The sequence below is a fragment of the Leptodactylus fuscus genome, chromosome 5, assembly GCF_031893055.1.
Source record: "Leptodactylus fuscus isolate aLepFus1 chromosome 5, aLepFus1.hap2, whole genome shotgun sequence".
NCBI lineage: Eukaryota > Metazoa > Chordata > Amphibia > Anura > Leptodactylidae > Leptodactylus > Leptodactylus fuscus.
In genome coordinates this window covers 129206766-129230008 of record NC_134269.1, presented here as the reverse complement: position 1 = coordinate 129230008, position 23243 = coordinate 129206766, and the positions used below count along the sequence as shown (strand labels likewise).

At 39.8% G+C, this 23243-nt stretch overlaps 1 protein-coding gene across 2 annotated transcripts in view; it reads right to left on the bottom strand.

Moving 5' to 3' along the window:
- Positions 1-22936, bottom strand: part of TSPAN12 (tetraspanin 12) — a 91771-nt gene extending 68835 nt beyond the window's left edge. Inside the window, exons 1-3 of one of the 2 annotated variants that reach the window (XM_075274282.1) lie at positions 22791-22936; positions 13446-13586; positions 581-663 (exon numbers count right to left, since the gene is read on the bottom strand). In XM_075274282.1, coding sequence (XP_075130383.1) covers positions 581-663; positions 13446-13511 — 149 coding nt within the window. In that variant the 5' untranslated portion in view covers positions 13512-13586; positions 22791-22936. Of the gene's footprint in view, positions 1-580; positions 664-13445; positions 13587-20894; positions 21123-22790 lie in introns of those variants that run through there. The other variant, XM_075274283.1, reaches the window with a different exon arrangement.
- Positions 22937-23243: the final 307 nt, after the last annotated feature.

The following is a 23243-nucleotide window of genomic DNA, read 5'->3' as shown; positions in this document are numbered from 1 at the left end:
GAGAATAACAGAAATAACCAATACAGATGTAAACACAGCCCTACCCCACTTCTTTTCTAATTTATTAACCTGCACGATACACACTACAGTATATCAATGGTGATATTATTTAAAATGTAACAATAACTTACTTGTGTGTAGTATTCTATTAACCATATTACCCTATTGACCGCATACAAATCCAATACTGAAATGTGCACTTGTTATTCTCCTACTGCAGCACACAAATAACTGGAAGCTAAAAGTACGTGATAGAAACTACAATTAGATACAGTCAATTAGTCTGCACGTTATGGTCGAAAAGTACACAGAAAACAATTTTCAACTGCATGGATGATGGGAGACAATCAAAAGAAGTGGACCATCACAGTGCATTTCCTAAATACAATGCAAAAGACAGTTTATACTAAGCAGGAAATATTTCATGCAAAAATTGCCTGAACTACACTATTGGCTATGCTTAACAAAATTACAGAAGCACCAAAAAGCAGAAGACTTCCCCCGGGGTATCTGAATTGCCCTGATGTTGCCATCCCTTTCTCATTTGATGCTTCTTGTAAAGATGATTATAAGCGCTTACCTTGTTTCAGCAGTCAGTGTAAGTACATTATTTATGTAGTCTCTCATCCAAGCAGAAACTCCCAAAACACATATCGACATCAGCTAAAACAAACAGAAAAGATGTTATTAACATGTACAGTGCCATACAAAGGCAAACCGCTGTGTGCAGACATGCTCTGTCCTCAGGGATGTGTCCCTGCGGTGAATGCAAACACTTGTCATTTTGTGCACTGCTTCTATGTTTTATGTTCTACTCCATCAATATTAAGAGATAAACAACGCATTTATCCTAGTAGACAAAAAAACAGCAGGCAACTAAACCCAGCAAAACGGCTAAATTAGCATAAAATCAATTTATCATTTGAGATCAAATGTTCAGCATAAATAAACTCAAATTACAAAGAGAGGTCCTTTATTCTTCTTGTCAAGTTATTTTCAGATTTTATATATAAAGTACATGATTTAGAAAGTAATTAATATACACAAACCTAAACTGCTCCACTCTGTAACCTAGTCTGTATTTATTTATAAGGTGCTTTAAATTTATTTTACATTTATCTATCTTCAGGTACAATTTGTGCTAAATAGTATAAGAAAGGTGACGAATCAAGGCAATGCCAGTCATTAGACTTTATGAATTAAAGGTATTCTGTCACCAGAACACAGCATATCAACGCAGCCCTGCAGATAGATAGGTTAGGGTGACCAGAATCCAGCATATCAACCCAGCACCGCAGATAGATAGGTTGGGGTGACCAGAATCCAGCATATCAACCCAGCACCGCAGATAGATAGGTTGGGGTGACCAGAATCCAGCATATCAACCCAGCACCGCAGATAGATAGGTTAGTGTCACCAGAACCCAGCATATCAACCCAGCCTCACAGATAGATTGGTTAGGGTCACCAGAACCCAGCATATCAACCCAGCCCCGTAGATAGATAGGTTGGGGTCACCAGAACCCAGCATATCAACCCAGCCTCACAGATAGATTGGTTAGGGTGACCAGAACCCAGCATATTAACCCAGCCCCACAGATAGATAGGTTAGTGTCACCAGGACCAAGCATATCAACCCAGCCCCACAGATAGATAGGTTAGTGTCACCAGGACCAAGCATATCAACCCAGCCCCACAGATAGATAGGTTAGGGTCACCAGAACCCAGCCCCGCAGATAGATAGGTTAGTGTCACCAGGACCCAGCATATCAACCCAGCCCTGCAGATAGATAGGTTAGGGTCACCAGAACCCAGCATATCAACCCAGGCCCACAGATAGATAGGTTAGGGTCACCAGAACCCAGCCCCGCAGATAGATAGGTTATTGTCACCAGGACTCAGCATATAAACCCAGGCCTGCAGATAGATAGGTTACGGTCACCAGAACCCAGCATATCAACCCAGGCCCGCAGATACATAGGTTAGGGTCTCCAGAACCCAGCCCCGCAGATAGATAGGTTAGTTTCACCAGGACCCAGCATATCAACCCAGGCCTGCAGATAGATAGGTTACAGTCACCAGAACCCAGAATATCAACCTAGGCCCGCAGATAGATAGGTTGGGGTCACCAGAATCAAATGCTGTCTTCCCCTTATGAATTGGTGCTTTTGTTACTGAGATATTACAGTTTTTGTAAATCTGCAAATGAGCACTTTGGAGCAACGTCAATACCCTCATTTCTCCAATAAGGCAAGCTGGGAAGACTCCCACTGCTCGGTGCCAGCCTCCAGCCCTCTCTCTGCTTGACAGAGCCAGGCAGTGTATACATATGTCTGGGTTCAGGTGACAGACTGCCTTTAGTAATCACTAACAAAGTCAGCCATGCAATCCTTAATGTTGTACTATACTGTACATATTACACTTTTAGTATATCTAAATGCAAATATGTTATAGTATGAACTGTTTCAATGTATATTATTACACTACAGAATTAGATTACAGGATCTTTACTGCTTGTATAAAAAATTATTTTGTTTGTAGGACTATTTTTATACAGAAAAATTGTGGCAAATAGCAGAACAGATTTATTGGAACAAAGATGTATCTTGAATTTACAGGGCCCCAATGCAAAATCTGTAATGGGCGCCCTACCTACCATATGTCATTTAGAATAGTGGTATATGAAGTGCCTGGAGTTTCTTACTGCCACTCTGAATAATACAGTGGAGAAATTTCAAATCATTTGGGCACCATGGGATGCGTACTATTCTATACGTGGTCTCTGATCCCTCCCATCCCCCCTCCCTTTCCTCCTTGTCTCCTGTCTCTAGTCCTGTGTCTCCCTGTCTCTCTCTGATGTTTCTGTCAATTATTTTTGACCTTTTGCCCTACCGTACCAGTGGTTTAAAGGCATTATTGCTTGTTTCGACTGTTTTTTGTTGTTCTAGTGGTTGATTCTAGTATATGGTTATTTGTTCTCTTTTTTTTTAATTTTTTTTTTTTTTTAAATCACAGTTGAAAAAAAAAAAGAATAGTGGTATATGTTATGGGGCAGACTGCTACATCTGCACCCCTTATAGCTATGTTCATGTCTCAAGGTACTTTTTTAACTGCATTGAAAAACATTACATCGAAGGGGGACTTAAAAGGAGTAGGACAAGATAAAATATCATGACAAAATAATTCTCAACATTACAGTTTAAGTTGACACGCCCTCAGGGCTGGATTTAGTCAAAGTGTGGCCCTGGGAAAAATCAAAAGCGGGGCCCCAAATGTTGATATACAAACAACACTATCGTCTTCCAGTGGCAACCCCTTCAATAATGCCTCTTTTCTCCCTGCAAAACGGTAATAACAATTCCCATTCTCCCACACACAATACAAAATGAGCATCTTTGCACCACCTAATAGATTTTTGGACCCAATCATCAGTTATTATAGCGCATCCTTATAAATATTCCCTGTTTATAAATATTACAACCTTATCAGTAATAGCTCCCTTATAAATAATGCCCTGTATCAGTAATATTTCCCCCGTGCTAGTTCTCCCTTATCAGTAACAGTCACCTCTTTAAAATAATACCGCTTCCTTATAAATAGTTCCCCCTTATTAATAATGAGCCTCTCATAAATAATAGTTACCCTTATAAATAACAGTCCACGTTATCACCAATAGCCCCCTTTATAAATAAGTCCACTTAGCAATTATAGCCCCCCCCCCTTATAAATAGTTCCCTTATAAATAATAGCTCATCTTATAAAGAATAGTTCCCCCTATTAATAGCTTCCCATATATAACCTCCCTTTATAATAGCCCCTTTATATGGCTAGTGGCCCCACACAGTATATCATGCTCCACAATGGCCTCCACACAGTATAATACGCTCTCTAGAGGGTTTACCCAGTATAATGCTCCACAAAGGTTCCACACAATATAAAATGCTCCCCCCAATACTCTACTGTGGCTCCATAGAGTATAATATGCTCTCCAGAAGCCCCGCACAATATAATACACTCCACAGTGCCCTCCAGTATAAAAGGCTCCCCACACTACCCCTCCCCACCCACATATAAATCTCTACAGTGGCCCATAGTATAATATGCTACACAGAAGGCCCCTCTAGTACAATGCTTCACAGTGCCCCCCCCACAGTATATTGCTCCACAGTGGCCCCACATAATATAATATGCTCCCCAGAGCATCTCCCCCAGTATAATGCTCCACAGTGGCTCCATACAGTATAACATGTTCTACAATGACCTCCACACAGTATAATACATTCCCCAGAGGAGTTTCCCCAGTATAATGGCCCCACAGTGGCCAAAAATAGTATAATATGCTTCCCGCATTGCCCTCCCAAGTATAATGCTCTACACTGGCCCCACAGAGTATAATATGCTCCAGAGAAGCCCACACATATATAATACGAATCACAGTGGCCCCACACAGTACAATAGGCTCCCCACACTGCCCCCCAGTAAATTACGCTCAACAGAGGGCCCCCCTAGTATAATTCTTCACAGTGGGCCCACAAATTATAATATGCTCTTCAGCCTCAACATACGCGCACACTGTGGAATATGTTGAGGCTGTACAAGTAAGAAAAAAATAATTATCTAACTTTCTGAGAATACTAACTTTCTGAGATCCCAATTTTATGTCACGTTTATGTATGACTTTGGAAGAAGAAAATCTTCAGGGTGGACATTATTTTTTTTCTTTGCAGGAAATCATATAATTAGATGCATTTCCTTGAGTTTACTCTTAAATTGGTCCATGTTCAGAAATAATGTAACCAGCATGATCAGCTGTGCTCAGCACGAACAGAGTGTTGGCTAAGGATTTCAGCTCGACAGTTGTCATCAGTAGGAGAATGATGTGGTGCTTTATTAAATATCTCTGCTCTGTAGGGAAAGAGGATCAACTGCAAGATCCCCAATGCAATTTCTTCCTATGTAATTATTTTTAGTCATAATGCAAATCATTTTAAAGATTTTTTCTCTTGTTATGAGGTTGAATACTTTAGAAACTCATGTTACACGTAATGCTGTCACTTCTTTTCATTAAACAGATTACTGTAGAGCTTTTCTGATTTGTTCTACAAAGACTCTCGGGATAGAGGTGTTCATCTGTTCATAATGTACAATCTGAAACTTTGTTTCTTAAGCAGTGTAATCCAAGGTCAGTGCATTTGATTAACCATTTTCGCAACAAAATTATACTCTGAACACGCAAAAAAAACCTATTCAAATAAAATGTCAAGTATGAAAATAAAAAATACACATTTTACACTTTTGTAACTTTTAAATGCTTTACTGATTTTTGTGCTGATCTTCAGTTATTTCAAGTCTTTTTCATTTCATATACAGAGCTTCTATTTGCCCTACAAAATTATTTGGTAACACCAAGCTGTGACTGTACATTAAGCAATATACTGGTAACAAATAATACAGATATGTAGGCTAGGGTCACCAGAATCAATAAAACGTGAGTCTCTTCTGGTGGATGCCAGTGCCACTATGACGAAAGCACAAGATGGCAACTCCCATGATCCCGATCTATGATGTCTTTCATGCAGAAAGACATCGGAAGACCAAGCAGGAAGGGACGTGAGCTTCTTAGAAGACTTCCCAATCACACGATCATCGGATGATTAAATCCCTGTTCTTCTGGAGCAACCTGCAGGCAACTTCATCGGCTCCACTATGGATTATAAGAGGCAGAGCTCTAAATCCAGTTCTGCTGATTGTGGTCTGCTGGTAGAGAGTTATTATGGAAAGATTAATGTTATATCTTAGGGGCCTTCCCCTCCCTTTTTTATGGAGTGTCAGGGTCTGGGGTTGCTAGGTAGGGTGGCATAGACACACAAGTCCAGATTCTTTAGTCCAAAAACAAAGGTAGAGTTTATTTTCACTCAAAAAGGCAGTGCAGCAACAAAAGGAAACAATACAAAAATAAATACCTGCCTGACTAGGCTCTAACTAAACATAGAATAGGTTACCTCACCTAGAATCACAGAAATCAAAAGCCAGTAAAATCATTCAGGACACAGCTCCAAAAATATGACCTCTCTGTTTGCTCTCTAGCCAAGCTCTGCCAAAGTGTTGCTGCTGGAGCAACTTTTTAAGCCTCCTTGACGAGGAGACTCTCTGCAGCTGAGTCGCTGCTGGAACATCCCCAAAGTGTGGACTGGAGGGGGGTGGAATGACAGGTCCCACTACCAATCCTACCTGCCATCCTAAAAATCCAGCCCAGTAACCAGAACTTTGAAATAACCCTTAGCAGACAATAGTTATCTGCTGAGAAACATCCTTTCTGGAGTTTTCTCATCTCACCCACCTGAGTAGTCTGGGTGAGATGTACACCCCCTCCATTACCTGACCAGCCATCGGCTTACAGGAGATAAAGATTCAACTCAAAAAGTAAAAATAAGCCCCTCGAAAATGTAGCAAAAAAGTGTCTGTCAGTATTGTATGGAGAAGGTTCTTAAAGATGAACAACTGTCCTTGATGGACAAGATACAAAATATGAAGTTCTGTGCATGCTGAGGTTTCCCCAAATGCCAAGAAATTGAAAATCCATGTAGAATCTGACTCAGTAATGGTGCTATTAAAAAAAACCATAGATATAAATATGAAAAAGTTACAGGTGTCACAATATGGTGACATAATTTTATTTTCTATTTTGCAAAGTTTTTCATTTTTTTTTTTAAAAGTATGAAAACATTACATTACAAATACTATATAAATTTGGTATCGCCGTGTTCGTACTGATCCACAGAATACAGGTAACATGTCAATTTTACCACATATTGAACACCGTAAAAACTAAACCCATATGAAATTGGCACAAATGCATTTTTTCTCCAATTGCCCTTCATTATGAATTTTTTTCCAGCTTCCTAGTACACTATACAGAATATTCAATGATGCCATTACAAAGTACAATTTGTCCTGCAAACAGTAAACCATGATTTGACTCTGTGAACTAAAAATTAAAAAGTTAGGGCTGTTCAAATGTGGGTTGGCAAAAACAAAAATGTGAAAACGAAAAATGGCCAAGTCCTTAAGTGGTTACATTGCAGTGTGTAGGAAGGCCCACACTGGCCATTCTGCAAGATTGTGCATGGGCACATTTATATAGCTGCAAAATAACTATACAAGGGCCTGTGTTTTATATATGAATTGGGTCACACTACATTCTCACCAGGAACTCGTCTCTAAACAGGTTTTATTAAACAGATACTCCAGTCACTCTGCCTCTTGCAGATTATACAACGTTCATTGCATTTCACTAACCTGTACAGTATTTTCTTTCTCGCTCCAGCGATTCTGTATACTTGGCAGGAATCTGCTGAACCAAATACCTTTCAGTAAAATCAATGTAAATAAATAAAAGTGTCTCCTCAATGCACAGATTTCCTGCTGTTTTGCTATATTTGAGATGACTATATTACAAAAAAATCTGTGAAAAAAATTGGATTACTGTATAATTCAATGAATTGTCTGTAGTTTACAGAACATTCTATACAGACCGAATTAAGCTCTGCAGACTAGACATTAAGTAAATATATGACAAATCACAAGCTAACAGTCTTACAAGCGATGTCAGATGTCAGACAATAACCAGGGACAGGGCTGCAAAAGATAAATGTATACACCTATTTATAGAATTATGTATATTGAAGCTGATTCCAATGAGGATATTTTATTTTATGGTATGACACTATTATATAACATTATATGCTTCTTGTAGCAACTAATATACAGTGCACAGCATAAATTAGTACACCCCTTTGAAACGTAAGATTTTAATCAGTATCTGAGTGAACACAAAAACAATTGCCTTAATTTAATTTAATAAAAAAAGGTTTAAAAATCTATTAAAAAAAAAAAACGTTCAACTCACCGCCCTCTCTAGATTTCATATAAATAGAAACAAAAACAGACAAACAAATTATGTCTCTCCACATCAGAGATGCTACAAACATAGAAAATTATTCTTCCTGGTGAACGCTGGAGGTGGAAAAAAAAATCATAAGAGCTGAAGCACCATTTTTGTCTCTCTTAAAAATGTGAATAAAAATCATAAAAAAAAAAAAAAAGACATTCCCCAGAATGGTAAACGTAAAAAGTACATATGGCCTCACAAAATAAAGACGACTCATGCAGCCCCATACATGAAACTATGAAAAAAAGTTTCGGGAATCAGAATATGGTGGCTCTAAGAATTTATTTTTTTCCTCAACGTTTTAGATTTTTTTTACAGGGCTTAAAATGTATGCATGCATGCGGGACTTTATCTTCTATGAAACCGGTAAACAAACATGATGGAAGATAGCTTCTGTCATCTTGTTTACATTAGTGTCAATTGGAACAGACACAGAATCAGTCTGTGACCATGCTCTGCAACTGTTTAATGTCCGTTGCTGTCATCCTATGACGGAAGACAGCAACGGACATTAACAACAGTAGTGTGAATGCCCCCTAAGAGGTTAAATATTTTTAGTTAAAAAATTTTCAGCAAGAAGAAATTAAGAAAATTTATATAAATTCATCATAAATTGATATGACCACTCATTGAGTAAAATTACTGACTGTAGTTTTTTTCACCTGTACATCTCATACCTTATAAAAGTACATCAGTAGTCTCTAAGTTAGTTTTTTCCATCTCCAATTTTATTATCTGAAACCATACAATAAGTAATATTTTCATAAGTAGAATATACTATTGTTCCTCTCATTCACAGCTGTATTTCTAAAGTGGTATGTGTTAAATAGCAGAAACTGAATCCTAACAAAACAGAAGTAAAAATGACACTATACCTGTGAGGACAAGCATTCAGCGCTGCCAACTAACCTATTATGTCAATCGATCTCACCAACACTTTCATAGTTGTTCTCTTTCAAAGATACCGTAATTAAAACTGACAGTACATGTTCACCAGTTAAATAATAAAATGCCACACTTTATAAAAGCACACCCACACAATACCATACAGTATGTTTAATTATTGAGAACTATACATCATATCACATTATATAAGAAAATCATCAACTAGTTTAAAGAGATTGTCTCAACTAAACTACAACAGAAAACCACCATTTTTACAACAAAACCATATTTAGGTGACAAGATAAAGGCATGCATGGTCATAGCTAAGATCTAAACCCTCTATTTCATACAATGTAAACTTCAAGTGACTCTGAAGTTATAGGGTCCTTGCACACGACCGAGCTCCATCCATGGAAAATGGTCAATGTGTGGGTAGTAGGACCCAGACTGAACTCTGCCATGTGAATAGGAGCCTTTACATCATAGTCAGTTATGATGTAGTGAGGGCAGCACGGTGGCTCAGTGGTTAGCACTGCAGCCTTGCTGAGTCCTAGGTTCAAATCCTGCCAAGGGCAACATCTGCAAGGAGTTTGTGTGTCCTCCCCGTGTTTGCGTGTGTTTCCTCCGGGTACTCCGGTTTCCTTCCACACACCAAAGACATACTGATAGGGAATGTAGATTGTGAGCCCTATATGGGACAATGACTGACAATATCTGTAAAGCGCTGCGGAATATGATGGCGCTATATAAGTAAGCATAATAAATAAATAAATAAATAAATAAATAAATAAATAAATAGTGAGCCCCTTAATGGTGCAATCACTACAGTAATGAATTGATAGCAATATGTCAGTTCACAACTGTAGCAATCGGACTGTTTAGGGGCTCACTACATCATACCTGATGCAGTTGCTCCTATGCACATAGATGAGTTCAGTCTGGGTCCTACTGCTCAAACATGGGCCATTTCCCACAGAAGGGAACAGGTAGTGTGCATGGTCCCATACACTCTGTAGCTTATAGAGTTTCACCAAATGAATGACTGAATGGTCACATTTACTCATTCATAAATGGAGCCTCCTTGTATGGAAATGAGACATGTGACCCAGAAGGGCAGCATAAAGTGAAGTGTGCCTTTTTTCTGAGGATCAGCTTTAGTTTGAACCCACATTAGACCTCCTGCAAACGACCATAGTTTTTATCCACAATTGCGGATAAAAGTATAGACCCATTCATTTAATTTGCAGCCATGTGTCCATGCCATACACAAGAACTGCAAATTATGAATCATGTCATATTTTTGGCCGCATTTGCGAAACAGTCCAAGAACACTGAACACAACATATAATAATATGTTGGTTTATAAAAAAATAAAAAAAAATAAAAATGGCACACCAACACTTAAAGGATATAGAAAATTAACAGGAAACATACAAGTCTTTTTACTGATCTGTGATTGTGGATGACATGTGGACATGTATGTTGTAGACTGTGGATCAGTATTTGCAGACAGTAAAAACCACTACGTACATGTACAGAAGGCTAGAATGGAAAAAAAATGAAGTGATCTGAACTTTAAACCAAGCATAGTCATTGGTGCTACACTAGCCAGGCCAGTATTTCATAGACTACCCACAATGGAGTTTCTCATGTAATGGTGTGGAGATTATATTTAGAATACTGTGACTGAGAATAAACATCCAGTGAAAGGGGATTCTGTGGACGTGAACAACTAGGTAACAGCAGGAGTCAGAGGAAGATGTCAAGAAACGTTCTGATGAACAGACAGTGGGTAGTCTAACAAATTACAGCCAAATACAACACTAGTCCTCCACATACACGTAATATACCCAAAAACTTAGCTATCTTTAGCATGGATGATCTCTAATAGCAGATGACCAATTCAGGAGCCACTGTCGTCTAAGGGAAACAGAGATATGACTCTACTGAGCAAAAGAACACACAAAAATGCATCACTGAGCAGTGGATAAACATTGCCTGCTTGGAAGATTTCTGTTACACCATGCTAATATGAGGGTCAGAATTTGGCAAAAGCAATATGAATCAATGAGCCCTTCCCGTCAAGAGTCAACAGTTCAAGATGGTGGAGGTGAGGTAATAGTGTCTGGTGGATTGTCTTTTTTTGGAACACCCTTGGCACTCTGATGCCTGTATATTCCACTGAATATTCAACGATGAATTGCTAAGGTTCTGAAGATCAAAAGAGATCCAACCAGCTTCTAGCCCTAATAAAGGGGCCACTTATGAACACTTATTTATGGACATTAAAGGGGTTGTCTCATCACAAGGATCCTATCTATACTGCTTGTTAATGTGGATGTAAGACTTTTCCTAAATACACTGCTTCAGCAAAACTGCTTTGTTTGTCCATTATCTTACTTTATTCAATTCATTGTTTACACAGCCCTGACTTATCTGCTCAAAAGTCAAGTGATGTATCTGCCTGCTCTCAGGGGGGAGGGAGGAGGGGCTAAGTGCACGGGACCAAGCCTGTGTTTCTAGCTATTCCTGTGTCTACACCACGTGACCTAGGTCCTGCATTCAGATAGGGGAGAGGAGCTGCTTTCATTTCTTCTGTTCTCCCAGTTATCAGGCTAGCTAATTCAATTGTGTTCATTATGGCAGAGACAGGCAGTCTCTGTATGTAACACAGGATGGAGTTGCTGCTGCCTGTACTTCATAGTCCAATATGGGTGGGCGGGGCTACACACAAATTTGGGGGTGGAGCTAAATGGCAGGATGCTTGTGAAACCCCGCCCACCAAATGATGCAAGAAACCAGGAAGAAAGAAGATTTTACAGCAGTAAAGACTGGTGAGTATGCGACGTGGGAATACCCCTTTAAACACACCCCAGTTTCTCCCTAACCATGGATCATGTCTCTTAATATTCAGTATATGCAGCAGTTATCATGTTCATTTTTATGTACTTTATAGTTATTCTATCCTTTCTGTACTGAAAATCAGCTCTTCATGCAGTAGAATGCCTGAACTGTAGTCCAAATCAATGATAATGCAGGAGGGGTGTCTCAGACTACCAAACACTCACAATGTAGTCACAGACCACACCAGTGTCCTATTGGAAAAAGCACTCACAGAAAGATTTGAGGAAAGAACAGCAGTTTATGTCTGGGATGTAAGAACTTAAAGGGGTATTCCCCTCTGCACATTTAAGGCTATATTCAGAGGAATGGTTGATAGCTGAGGGCTCCACTTCTGGGTCCTGCATAACTCTCAACAACAGGTGACGCATGACCCCATCTCACAGTCTCACTATATGGAGAGATAGCTGAGCGTGTACAGAATTTAGAGATGAGTGAGTACTATTCGAAACGGCAGTTTTGAATAGCATGCTCCCATAGGAATGAAGGGGAGCGGCTGGCGCACAGGGGGTTAAGCGTCCGGACGGCGGACCCGGCTGTATGCCGGCTGCGTTCATTCATTCCTATGGGAGCGTGCTATTCGGACCTGCCATTTCGAATAGTACTTGCTCATCTCTAGTACAGATCTTTCCATTTATTTGTACAGGATTTCTGAGGATCTGCAGCAGCCATCTTTTTCCAATGCTATCAGAAACTTGTAATCCAATGGGATCATGCAACAATAGTAAAAGAGCTTGTTTCTGGGCAGACACATGAATTTAACCTCAATCTCTCAATGTGAATTTCTGCTTTTTTTCTTCTTTTACAATGGTTCTTCTAAAATCTATTACCTCATGAAATCAGTGACATGTAGTAAGTGTTTCTGCATATACAAGATAAAGACTGAAGAAGGAAAGGTCGGAGTACATATAAATACCATGTGCTCTTGTGAACTATTGTTTACATTGAAAACATTTTTCTTGGAATAATTGTATCTTACCATGGAACATTGCAACAACTTTCATATTATTATTATTGGCCTCAAAGTCTCAAGTTCAGGGTTAAACAAGCACACTGCAGATAAGAGGAAATCTGCAAGCACCAAATACACTTCCCTCATGAAACCAGTGTCTATGTGTTCCCTACCAATGGCAATGATGGGAAAAACTGAGTCCTGTCATCTACGATTATCAATATAAAAGAGTCACTCATAGTTAAATCAGCTGTTTTGGAACTACAAGCACCAGCATACACTGCCAGAAGCAGCCACTGACATTCACTATGTTACATGCCAATGGAAAGTCTTACTCTATCACTTTCAAGTGAATGCAGTCCAGGGCTAGGTCAGAGCCTGAATATTCATTTCACACTTAAGAAGTTAATGAATAATTCTAGCTATGGCTATACAGCATATGACTGGCACCATTTAGGAGCACGATGAAAGAAACACACTGCTTCTTTAATTCCAGGGCAGTTATTTATCACCCTCTCTCTTTGATAAAGGAGAAAAAAGCTGGCAAGAGAAATGGCACATGCGGCAGCAGTGTATGTTGATCAAAGGAGCTAATAGAAGACAACCCTTAGATCTTTGGAAAATACATAGTAATCCTGCTAAATGAATTCATGCTTAGCTGTGCCCTTTGGTGCTTTCTCTCTTGGCCAGCTGTAACCCGAGTCGAGGCATTGCCACCTGCTTGACAGACTGGAACTGCCTGCCCCTCTTGACTCACCCAAAAAAGCAAATTGAGGGCGTAGAGCAGGCAGCGTAGGCACTTCACAGAGTCCTCTCTGGCCATTGTGCAATCTTGCAGGAGAAAGCCCCATCCTTTCACCACTTCATCCTCTCCAGGGACTACCGCAGATTCACAGCACTTCAAAAAGGAAAGAGGAGGAAAGAGATCAGCTTGCAAATAGTTTTAGTACAAGTAAACCCAACTAAAGGCTGTAGCTATGACTTGTAGTACTTGAAAGACAAGATCATTTCATCTGTAACAGTGTGTAAATGCATCTGCATACCTCACACGGACAATATAGTTATACTTAATTACATATATTGCTCTACACACATGTATTCATTACGGTACATCACCAAGAAGTGTGCATGGCAATGTACAGAAATACCTTCACACTCCTAAGCAGAGGAAGTAAAAAGTTATTTTATCTCTCTTATCTAGTCATTACTTAAAGAGGTTGGCATGGCAAAAAAATACATTTTTAAAATCTGCCAGGGGAGGTGAAAACAAAAAAAATAATACTCACCTATCCTCAGTGCTCCAGAGTCCTCCCAGCACGGTCCGGATCTGCTGCTCCGGCGCCTTCTCAAAATGAATCTGCTCACCAGTTGTGATGTCCCAGATCTCCTCTGCTCAAGCCGCTGACTAGTCACGTGTACTGGGGACTTCTGCCAGAAGACAACAGACCAGGAGGACCGGACCACGCGGGGATGCACTGGAGCACCAGGGAAAGCTGAGTGCGGGTCCATTCACATGGAGGAAAATGGTTAGGAATTTGGTAGCAGAAAAAGGAACCCACTGAAGTCAATAGGGGGCTTTTTTTTCAGCACTGAAATTCCACACCAACACTTCAGCACCATTTTCCTCCTTGTGAATGGATCCTAAGGGTCAATGCACACACAGTTTTTTGGTGAGGATTTTGGAGAGGAAAAAATCTGCTTCAGGAATTGGGAAATGTTTTTTTCCTCCAGCACAGTGTATGGACCTTGAAAAAAAACGTTGGCGTTTTTTGATGCGGTTTTTGCAAAAAACACATAAAAAACAGCATCGAAAAGTGTTTTTTCCGCCTCCCATTGACTCCTGATGGTTTTTTCAGGCGGAATCCGCCTGAAGAAAGGTCATGTCGCTTTTTCTCCACTAGCAGAAAAAAAGCTTGCGGAATACATAGAACTCTATGGTGAGGCTTTTTTTGGAGGCGGCTTCTGATGCGGATTCAGCGTCAAAATCCTCACAAAAAACTCTGTGTGCATTGACCCCAATAATAATAATACATTTTATTTATATAGCGCCAACATATTCTGAAGCACTGTACAGTTTGTAGGGTTCAACTAAAGATAAAAGGATAGATTACAAAGAAATAGTCACTTCACACAATGGGACTGAGGACCCTGCTCCCAAGAGCTTATAATCTATGAGAGAGAGGGGGTGACACAAGCGGTAGAAGGGGCGGCTTTGGAGGAAGCATTACTTATACAGTGGTCAGACAATTTTGAAATAGAGTATGATTTTTTTTTCTTTAATGTAGATTGTGAGCCCCATATAGGGCTCACAATGTTAATTTTTCCCTATCAGTATGTTTTTGGAATTTGGGAGGAAATCAACGCAAGCACAGGGAGAACATACAAACTCCTTGCAGATGTTTGTCCTTGGCAGGACTCGAACCCAGAACTCTCCACTCACTCTACTCACCGTGTTGCCCCATGATTATTTTTTTTCTGTTACCACCCTCAACTGATTTAAAAAATAGTCTTTTTGTCCATTTTTGCCTAGACAACCCCTTTAAGTAAAATAACCAAATTAACTTTATGATATCTCTTGCATTTCTCTGACTGAAAATCAGTTTCATTTATCTTAATGTAGATGTTTAAGTGATAGGTGGGTGTATGGAAATTATGGGGTCCCATAGCAAAAAGAAAGAAAAGAAAAGAAAGAAAGAGAAAGAAAGAAAGAAAGAAAGAAAGAAAGAAAGAAAGAAAGAACGAACGAACGAACGAACGAAAGAAAGAAAGAAAGAAAGAAAGAAAGAAAGAAAGAAAGAAAGAAAGAAAGAAAGAAAGAAAGAAAGAAGAGGGCTCGGTCAAAAAGGACAGTTATATTTTCTCTTGCTCTTTCTATTTTTTAAGTAAATGTACATTTGAAGAATAAAAATACCTCAACAAGGGTTGTGCATACCCCTGCCTAGACTCCACAGGACAGGTAGTAACTGTATTAGGTTAAGGCCACAAATAGCGAAACACAGCTGTGACGATGCTGCAGAAATACAGCAGAAACACTTGTGATTTTCACTGCTATTCTGTAACTTTTTTCATTTTTGCTTCCCTGCCCCATATAATTCTATGGTAAACAGCATCTCCACAGATAAAACTAACATGCTGGGTTTTTTTAAAAATCTGCTTTTCTGCAGTGTTTTTTTCCCAAAATGTGTGGATGAGAAAAAATCTCATTCACTTTGCTGCGATTGTAAAAGGTAGCCTTTTTTTCTGCTGCGCTTCAGAACAGCAAAAAATGCTGCTTTCCAAAACTGTGGCCTCAACTGCTTTTATTTGTTGCACATTTTGCTGCATCTTTCTTTTAAACCAAGCCAAGAATGGCTTTACCAGGAATGGGAAATATATAGGAAGCATTTATACTTCTACCTTCTGCTAAATTTTCTCCTGACTTGGCTGAAAAGAAATCTGCAACAAAAAAGCAGCTTTTCCGCAAAGTACATGCTGTCAGGCTGACAATGCACTTGCAGTGTACTCAATGTTATCTTTGTATTTACATACAGAGATAACCGACACTGTCCATGCCCTTATCAGCAAATTGCAATTAGTTGACTTGATTGCTTGGGGTTTAACAGCAGAAGACAACAGCTCTAAGCACAAGTGTAATCTCAAGAACTCAGCTCCCTCAACTACAGAGAGCTGTGAGTCCTGTCATCCATCCTATAATGTTAGATAAGGAAAAATACTAGGTTGGGTGCTAGACAACTTTGTGCAAACAATGGGAGGAGTCATTTCCCATAGAAGGTAAACGTAACAGCATTTCTAAAGCAATGCATTTAGGAAAACTCTTGAATTTACATAAACTAGCAGTTTAAATAGGATTTTTAGGATGGGAATACCCTTTTAAAAGTGTTATGAAGGAATTAGTGATCACAGGCGTCCAGAGTGACATATGCAAATTACATCCTGTGTACTTTCTTATGACTGCACAGGTCACTGATTGGTCTCAATGGTCATGTGTGGCGTGGATTTCCATCAGAACAATTCCTCGGGCTCCACTTGAGAGAACAGTGGCAGGGAAAGACCACAGTGCCGGGGACAAGCGAGTATAGGATTTTAGTTGTTTTTTTTTTCACCAGAGTTCTGTAATTTCTGGACAATCCCTTTAACTAAAATGACACCTATGTTTTTCATATATTATTATATTTTTCTTTCATTATTATTCTGATCCAGCTTAGTTCTGAAATTTGAGCTACCTAGAGATGCCTGCAGATTGTCCCAGGATAGAACTAAAACCTAACTTCAGAGCAATTAAAATTTCATAGCCCCTATACCCCTAGCATCTTGAGGAGTATAGTGGTTAAGCATATCTGTGAGATATATAGGAGCAATGGATTTGTGTCTGAACCGTGTGTCATACATTTTTTGTCTGCAAAAAAAAAAATGCTTAATTTTTCAACTCCACCTAATAACTAATCTGTAGATAATGGATGAAACACAGACAGCACACAGATAAGTTGGGAGTGAAGCAATACAGAAGAAGAAACACCCGTTAGAATTTTGCATAAGAATAACATGTTAATTTTAAAGAAAATGGAGCTGCAGTGCAGCATAGAAAATACATCTTTGGAAAGTGTAGAAGAAGCCCTACTATTTAATGTCATTAGTTTGATAACCGATTTTCTTGCTGGCAGACTCCCTTTAAATAAATCCTTATACAGTATTTTAACCTTATCAGGGAACATGTACACAGTTGTATTATGGCTAGATTTTATACAGGACCATCATAGAGCTGCTAGAGGGGGGTATGAGCCCTATACTGTACCTCTATATGCCTCTGATATTACAACAATCCCAAGGGTATGTTCACACTGAATTTTTGGAGCTGATTTTGAAGCACTTTCCACTTCAAAATCTGCTCCAACAAATGCCCCTATTCTGTCTCTTACTGTTTTCATAACAAGGCAGTAACAGACGCTTCTTTTTTCAGAATAGCCTATCCTGTAACTTCAGTGTCGGAACCCTATTGAGGCTTACCAGCACATACAAACCCACAAGGGAAACTATGGCAGAAAGTGTCTCAGGCGAAGGTCCCATGTAGCAAAAATGCTGCTGCAAAAAAACACAGCGTTTTACACTACCTGCAAAATGGGTGGGATTCTGACTATTCCAATCCACAGATTGCAGAAATATATCCGTTCTTGTAAATGACAGCATGTCAATTATACCTACAGAAATGCTGGCGTTTTCCATATAGGTATAATAAGGATAGAAAGTCCACAGAGGTAAACTCTACAGACTGCGGAATACAACACAATGCATTCACGCTGTGTTTTTTTTTTTTGCATATGTGAAAGCAGAATAACTGTAGTTCCCATACACGGGTCTCTGCTGTGTGAACAAATCTTTTTATGATTAATTTGTAAACATTTTAGTCACTCTAGAAGATATAAAACAGCAACATGGACCACCAATGTCACAAAATCTTTACCATAAGCATTTTTGTCATTAAATCTTTCAATAAACCAGAATGTAATATGCATGCCATAAGAGAACACTGCAGCAGACCATTATGTTTGACAGGAAGTACATGTAAGATAAAGTTCACTGGCTTAGATTCACTACTGAAGCTTTCTGCTCCATAAAGTCAACATGACTGCACAAGTTGCACAGTGTGACACACACTGTATATATGCAGATATACTAAATCTAACAAAGGCTATAGTCACATGTGGTAAGTTTGCTGCAATAATTTATGTATCTAACAATCACTTCTATTCCTGTGAATAAGGCTGCCTGGGAAGTAAGAGCGTGAAATCCTGCAAGTCTCCTTCAGGTAACTGGGTTAGGTACATACATTTGTTCATCAAATCTGCAGCGTCTGAATATTCTTATTGCATAAATACAGAATAAAAGACACAAACTCATGGCAGGCTATATCTGTAACAGAAATATTTTCTATATTATTATTGTTACTAATAATATAGAAAATAATATAATAATTCATGCATTACCTGTGTTAATTTTTATGATTTAATGTATTTTTATTTAGTGGAACCTGTACAAAAAAATTCTGCAGAAAAAGAAATACAGACAGCAAAGGAGGCAAAATCTATGTCAATTTGCTTGTTAGTAGAGAAGCGTTATGTATTCCCTATTAAAAAAGGAATCCTCACCTGCCAAACGTCACAATAGACACAACTCCACAATAGAATTCTATTGGTAGGTCACGATAAATTTCTCGATACCTTTCTTTCATGTACAGATGTATACACCAGTTGGATGTACTAACTAGAGATGAGCGAACACTGTTCGGATCAGCCGATCCGAACAGCAAGACACCCATAGAAATAAATGGAAGCACCTGGCATGTACACTTTGCCAGTGGCCGGTCGCCGTGCCAGGTGCTTCCATTCATTTCTATGGGTGCGTGCTGTTCGGATCGGCTGATCCGAACAGTGTTTGCTCATCTCTAGTACTAACTAAATGTAGATCCTAAAATATGAACCAACGTTGGGCTCACACCTCTTTTGGCTATCCGTTCCTGGGGTCCGCTTGGGGACCCATGAAACAAACCTAATCCACTTAAAAAGCAGTTACCCACAGAAAACCACGGCCTCATAGACTATAGTGGAGTCCACCGGGTTTCCACCTGAACAATGCGGAAAAATGCAGAGAAAAGTGCTGCTTGCAGGACTTTTCTCTCTGCATTTTTAAAGCGGAATGGGGAACAGAATCCTTAAGTACTCACCAAGCGCAGATGTAAACAGTGTGTTAGATAAGACCATAAATATTAATCATCATTTATTCAACCACTATAAAAAACAACCTGACCAATCTACATATAAACAAACGAAAGTTGAAAATGGTCATTCCTGTATTTAAGCGCGGCTAAATAAAAAAGCCAGGCTTGGAGAGATGCCTTGCTGACACTGACTTAATGACATCTTGTTGTCACAACCAATGCTACACTAGAGGCACTGCCAGCAAATTCATGGCTCCCTCACCCTCAGAGAGTTTATCAATGCTTTCCTTTATTGCCCAACTATGGACAAATTGCCAAATTATGCATAAGTCGACATATGTGTGGCCATCTTAAAAATCTAATAAACCATGAGATTTTAAACATTAGTTTTTCATAATAAACCTTTAACACAATGTTAATATATATGAGTATATAAATATAAAAGTGCACAAAAAAGTAACTATATGATAAATTGAAAAATAAATAATTCAACATTTTTTGCATTAGTAAAGGATCCGGTCAGTTAGTTACATATAACATTAAAGTAACACAAACTTTACCTTAGATTTAGAAGAATTAAATATAGACATATTCTGAATTGTAAGTGTAAAGACACACGTACAGGATTTTTGACGCAGTTTTTAAGAGACAAAACTGGAAATGGATGGAAAAAAAGCAGTGTCACCTGTCCTTCATAGATTCTCACCCTTCCTGATCCACACCTGGTTTTGTCTTTAAAAACTGCATCAAAAAACTTGAATGTGTGTTCTTAACCTAAGGGTTACACTGTGTTTTTTTGTTTGTTTGTTTGTTTTATTAAGAATAGCAAACAATTTTAATTGTAGTAATACTTGGTGTTCTAATGGCAAATAAGATCAAAGACCTCCAGTTTACTAGCATAGTAGAAATGTATTATGTCAATCAAAAACTACATGGTTTTTAAGTAATAAAAAACATCCTGAAAACACTGCCTTGAGGCTACTATTCCACTTACTGTTTTTATTCACACTAATGCATACACTGCTTTTCCTACACCAATGAACATGACTAATACTGATTAAAAATGCAAAACAGATATGTAGTTTCAAGAAACACTTGAGGTATCGCACGTGTATACGCAGATGTGTCACAGCACACTTATTTTTTTTCTGTCTCCCCTTATAACTTATGTGCATGGTAGCGACCTCTGTAGGGTGCTGCGGATATGTTGGGGTTTTCCATCAACCAATGGAAAATCTCTCAGAACATACAAAAAATAGGCTGTACATCAACAGTGAAAGCTTGCAAATGTCTTCTGAATATTGTATAATAAACAACTTATCCAACAATTTTTTTTGTCAGAATTGAATGTTTTATGCACCTTTTCACATTTCCCACCATGTAAGCTTCAGTATTTCTCACTATAAATCAAACTGACAACCATGGCAGACATGAGAAAGTATTTTACACAGTGATATTGGTGCACACACAAGATGATAGCCATATTAAAGTTACCTGGAGTGGAGCAGAAGTGTCCAGGCAGCTGGAGGCTCAGGGGTGTGTGCAGCATGTTACCTTGGTGTTTGTGCAGAGTGCCCACTGCTACTTCTGCTGCTGTCACAGTCCAGCCCTGTGCTGGGAATGTGAGAATAGATGGGCTGTGCACACTTTAGGAATGCTGGATCCTTCAGCCAGGGGCTGTGACCTGCAGCCATTTGTGTCTGTGCAGCTGTGTCAGAATACAAGCTCAGACACTTCTACTGTGTGCACTGAGCTCTCATTCATAAGCTGATGTCCTCAGCTAGGAACTAGCAGTGATACAATCCACCCTGTACACACAGTGACTGGCAGTCGCAATGATACAATCCACCATGTACACATAGTGACTGGCACTGGCAGTGATACAAGCCATCACTGGCACTAGCAGTGATACAATCCACCATGTACACACAGTGGCTGGCACTAGCAGTGATACAATCCACCATGTACACACAGTGACTGGCAGTCGCAATGATACAATCCACCATGTACACATAGTGACTGGCACTAGCAGTGATACAATCCACCATGTACACATAGTGACTGGCACTAGCAGTGATACAATCCACCATGTACACAGTGACTGGCACTAGCAGTGATACAATCCACCATGTACACACAGTGGCTGGTACTAGCAGTGATACAATCCACCATGTACACACAGTGACTGGCACTAGCAGTGATACTAGCCATCATGTACACAGTGACTGGCACTAGCAGTGATACAATCCACCATATACACAGTCACTGGCACTAGCAGTGATACAAGGCACCATGTACACATAGTGACTGGCACTAGCAGTGATACAAGGCACCATGTACACACAGTGATTGGCACTAGCAGTGATACAAGGCACCATATACACATAGTGACTGGCACTAGCAGTGATACACGGCACCATGTACACATAGTGACTGGCACTAGCAGTGATACAAGCCATCATGTACACAGTGACTAGCACTAGCAGTGATAAAATCCACCATATACACAGTGACTGGCACTAGCAGTGATACAAGGCACCATGTACACATAGTGACTGGCACTAGCAGTGATACAAGCCATCATGTACACAGTGACTGGCACTAGCAGTGATACAAGCCACCATGTACACACAGTGACTGGAACTAGCGGTGATACAATCCACCCTGTACACACAGTGACTGGCACTAGCGGTGATACAATCCACCATGTACACAGTGACTGGCACTAGCAGTGATACAAGCCATCATGTACACAGTGACTGGCACTAGAAGTGATACAAGCCACCATGTACACACAGTGACTGGAACTAGCGGTGATACAATCCACCCTGTACACACAGTGACTGGCACTAGCGGTGATACAATCCACCATGTACACAGTGACTGGCACTAGCAGTGATACAAGCCACCATGTACACACAGTGACTGGCATTAGCAGTGATACAAGCCACCATGTACACACAGTGACTGGAACTAGCGGTGATACAATCCACCCTGTACACACAGTGACTGGCACTAGCAGTGATACAAGCCACCATGTATACACAGTGACTGGCACTAGTGGTGATACAAGGCACCATGTACACATAGTGACTGGCACTAGCAGGGATACAAGCCACCATGTACACACAGTGACTGGCACTAGCGGTGCTACAATCCACCATGTACACAGTGACTGGCACTAGCAGTGATACAAGCCACCATGTACACACAGTGACTGGCACAAGCAGTGATACAAGCCACCATGTACACACAGTGACTGGCACTTGCAGTGATATAAGGCACCATGTACACATAGTGACTGGCACTAGCAGGGATACAAGCTACCATGTACACACAGTGACTGACACACTGACACTTTGTTCTATGTGACAACTCCACTTGCTTTACCTTATAAGAGCGCTGAGGACACTGTCACAAGAGCTATGAGCTTCTCCCCCATGTGCTGAGAGAAACATGTCTAGCATGTGAAGCGCAGGATCTCTTCCTGTATGTAGCAGAGCTCTCTGTGTTCTGCTGAAGAGCTCTCAGCTGCTCTGAACTCTGCCAAGTCCCAACTAGCAGGGGAGTGAAGTGCAGTGCGCAAGCGCAGCCTTCCCTCCCACTATCATTGTTGGGTCCTGTCAGACATTTGATAACTGCTAGGAATAACTCACCCCACAATCCATGCCTCTAACTGGCCACAGGACTGTTTTCCCACAGCACTATTTTCACATGCATGCACATGTTTCACAATACTGACACTAGACTTCCAGGAATAGCTTTCTAAATTGGTACTGGAAATGAATTTGTTAAGTTTCTTCTTGCCGGGGGTATCATGCTGTGGCTACACTGGGCCATGAA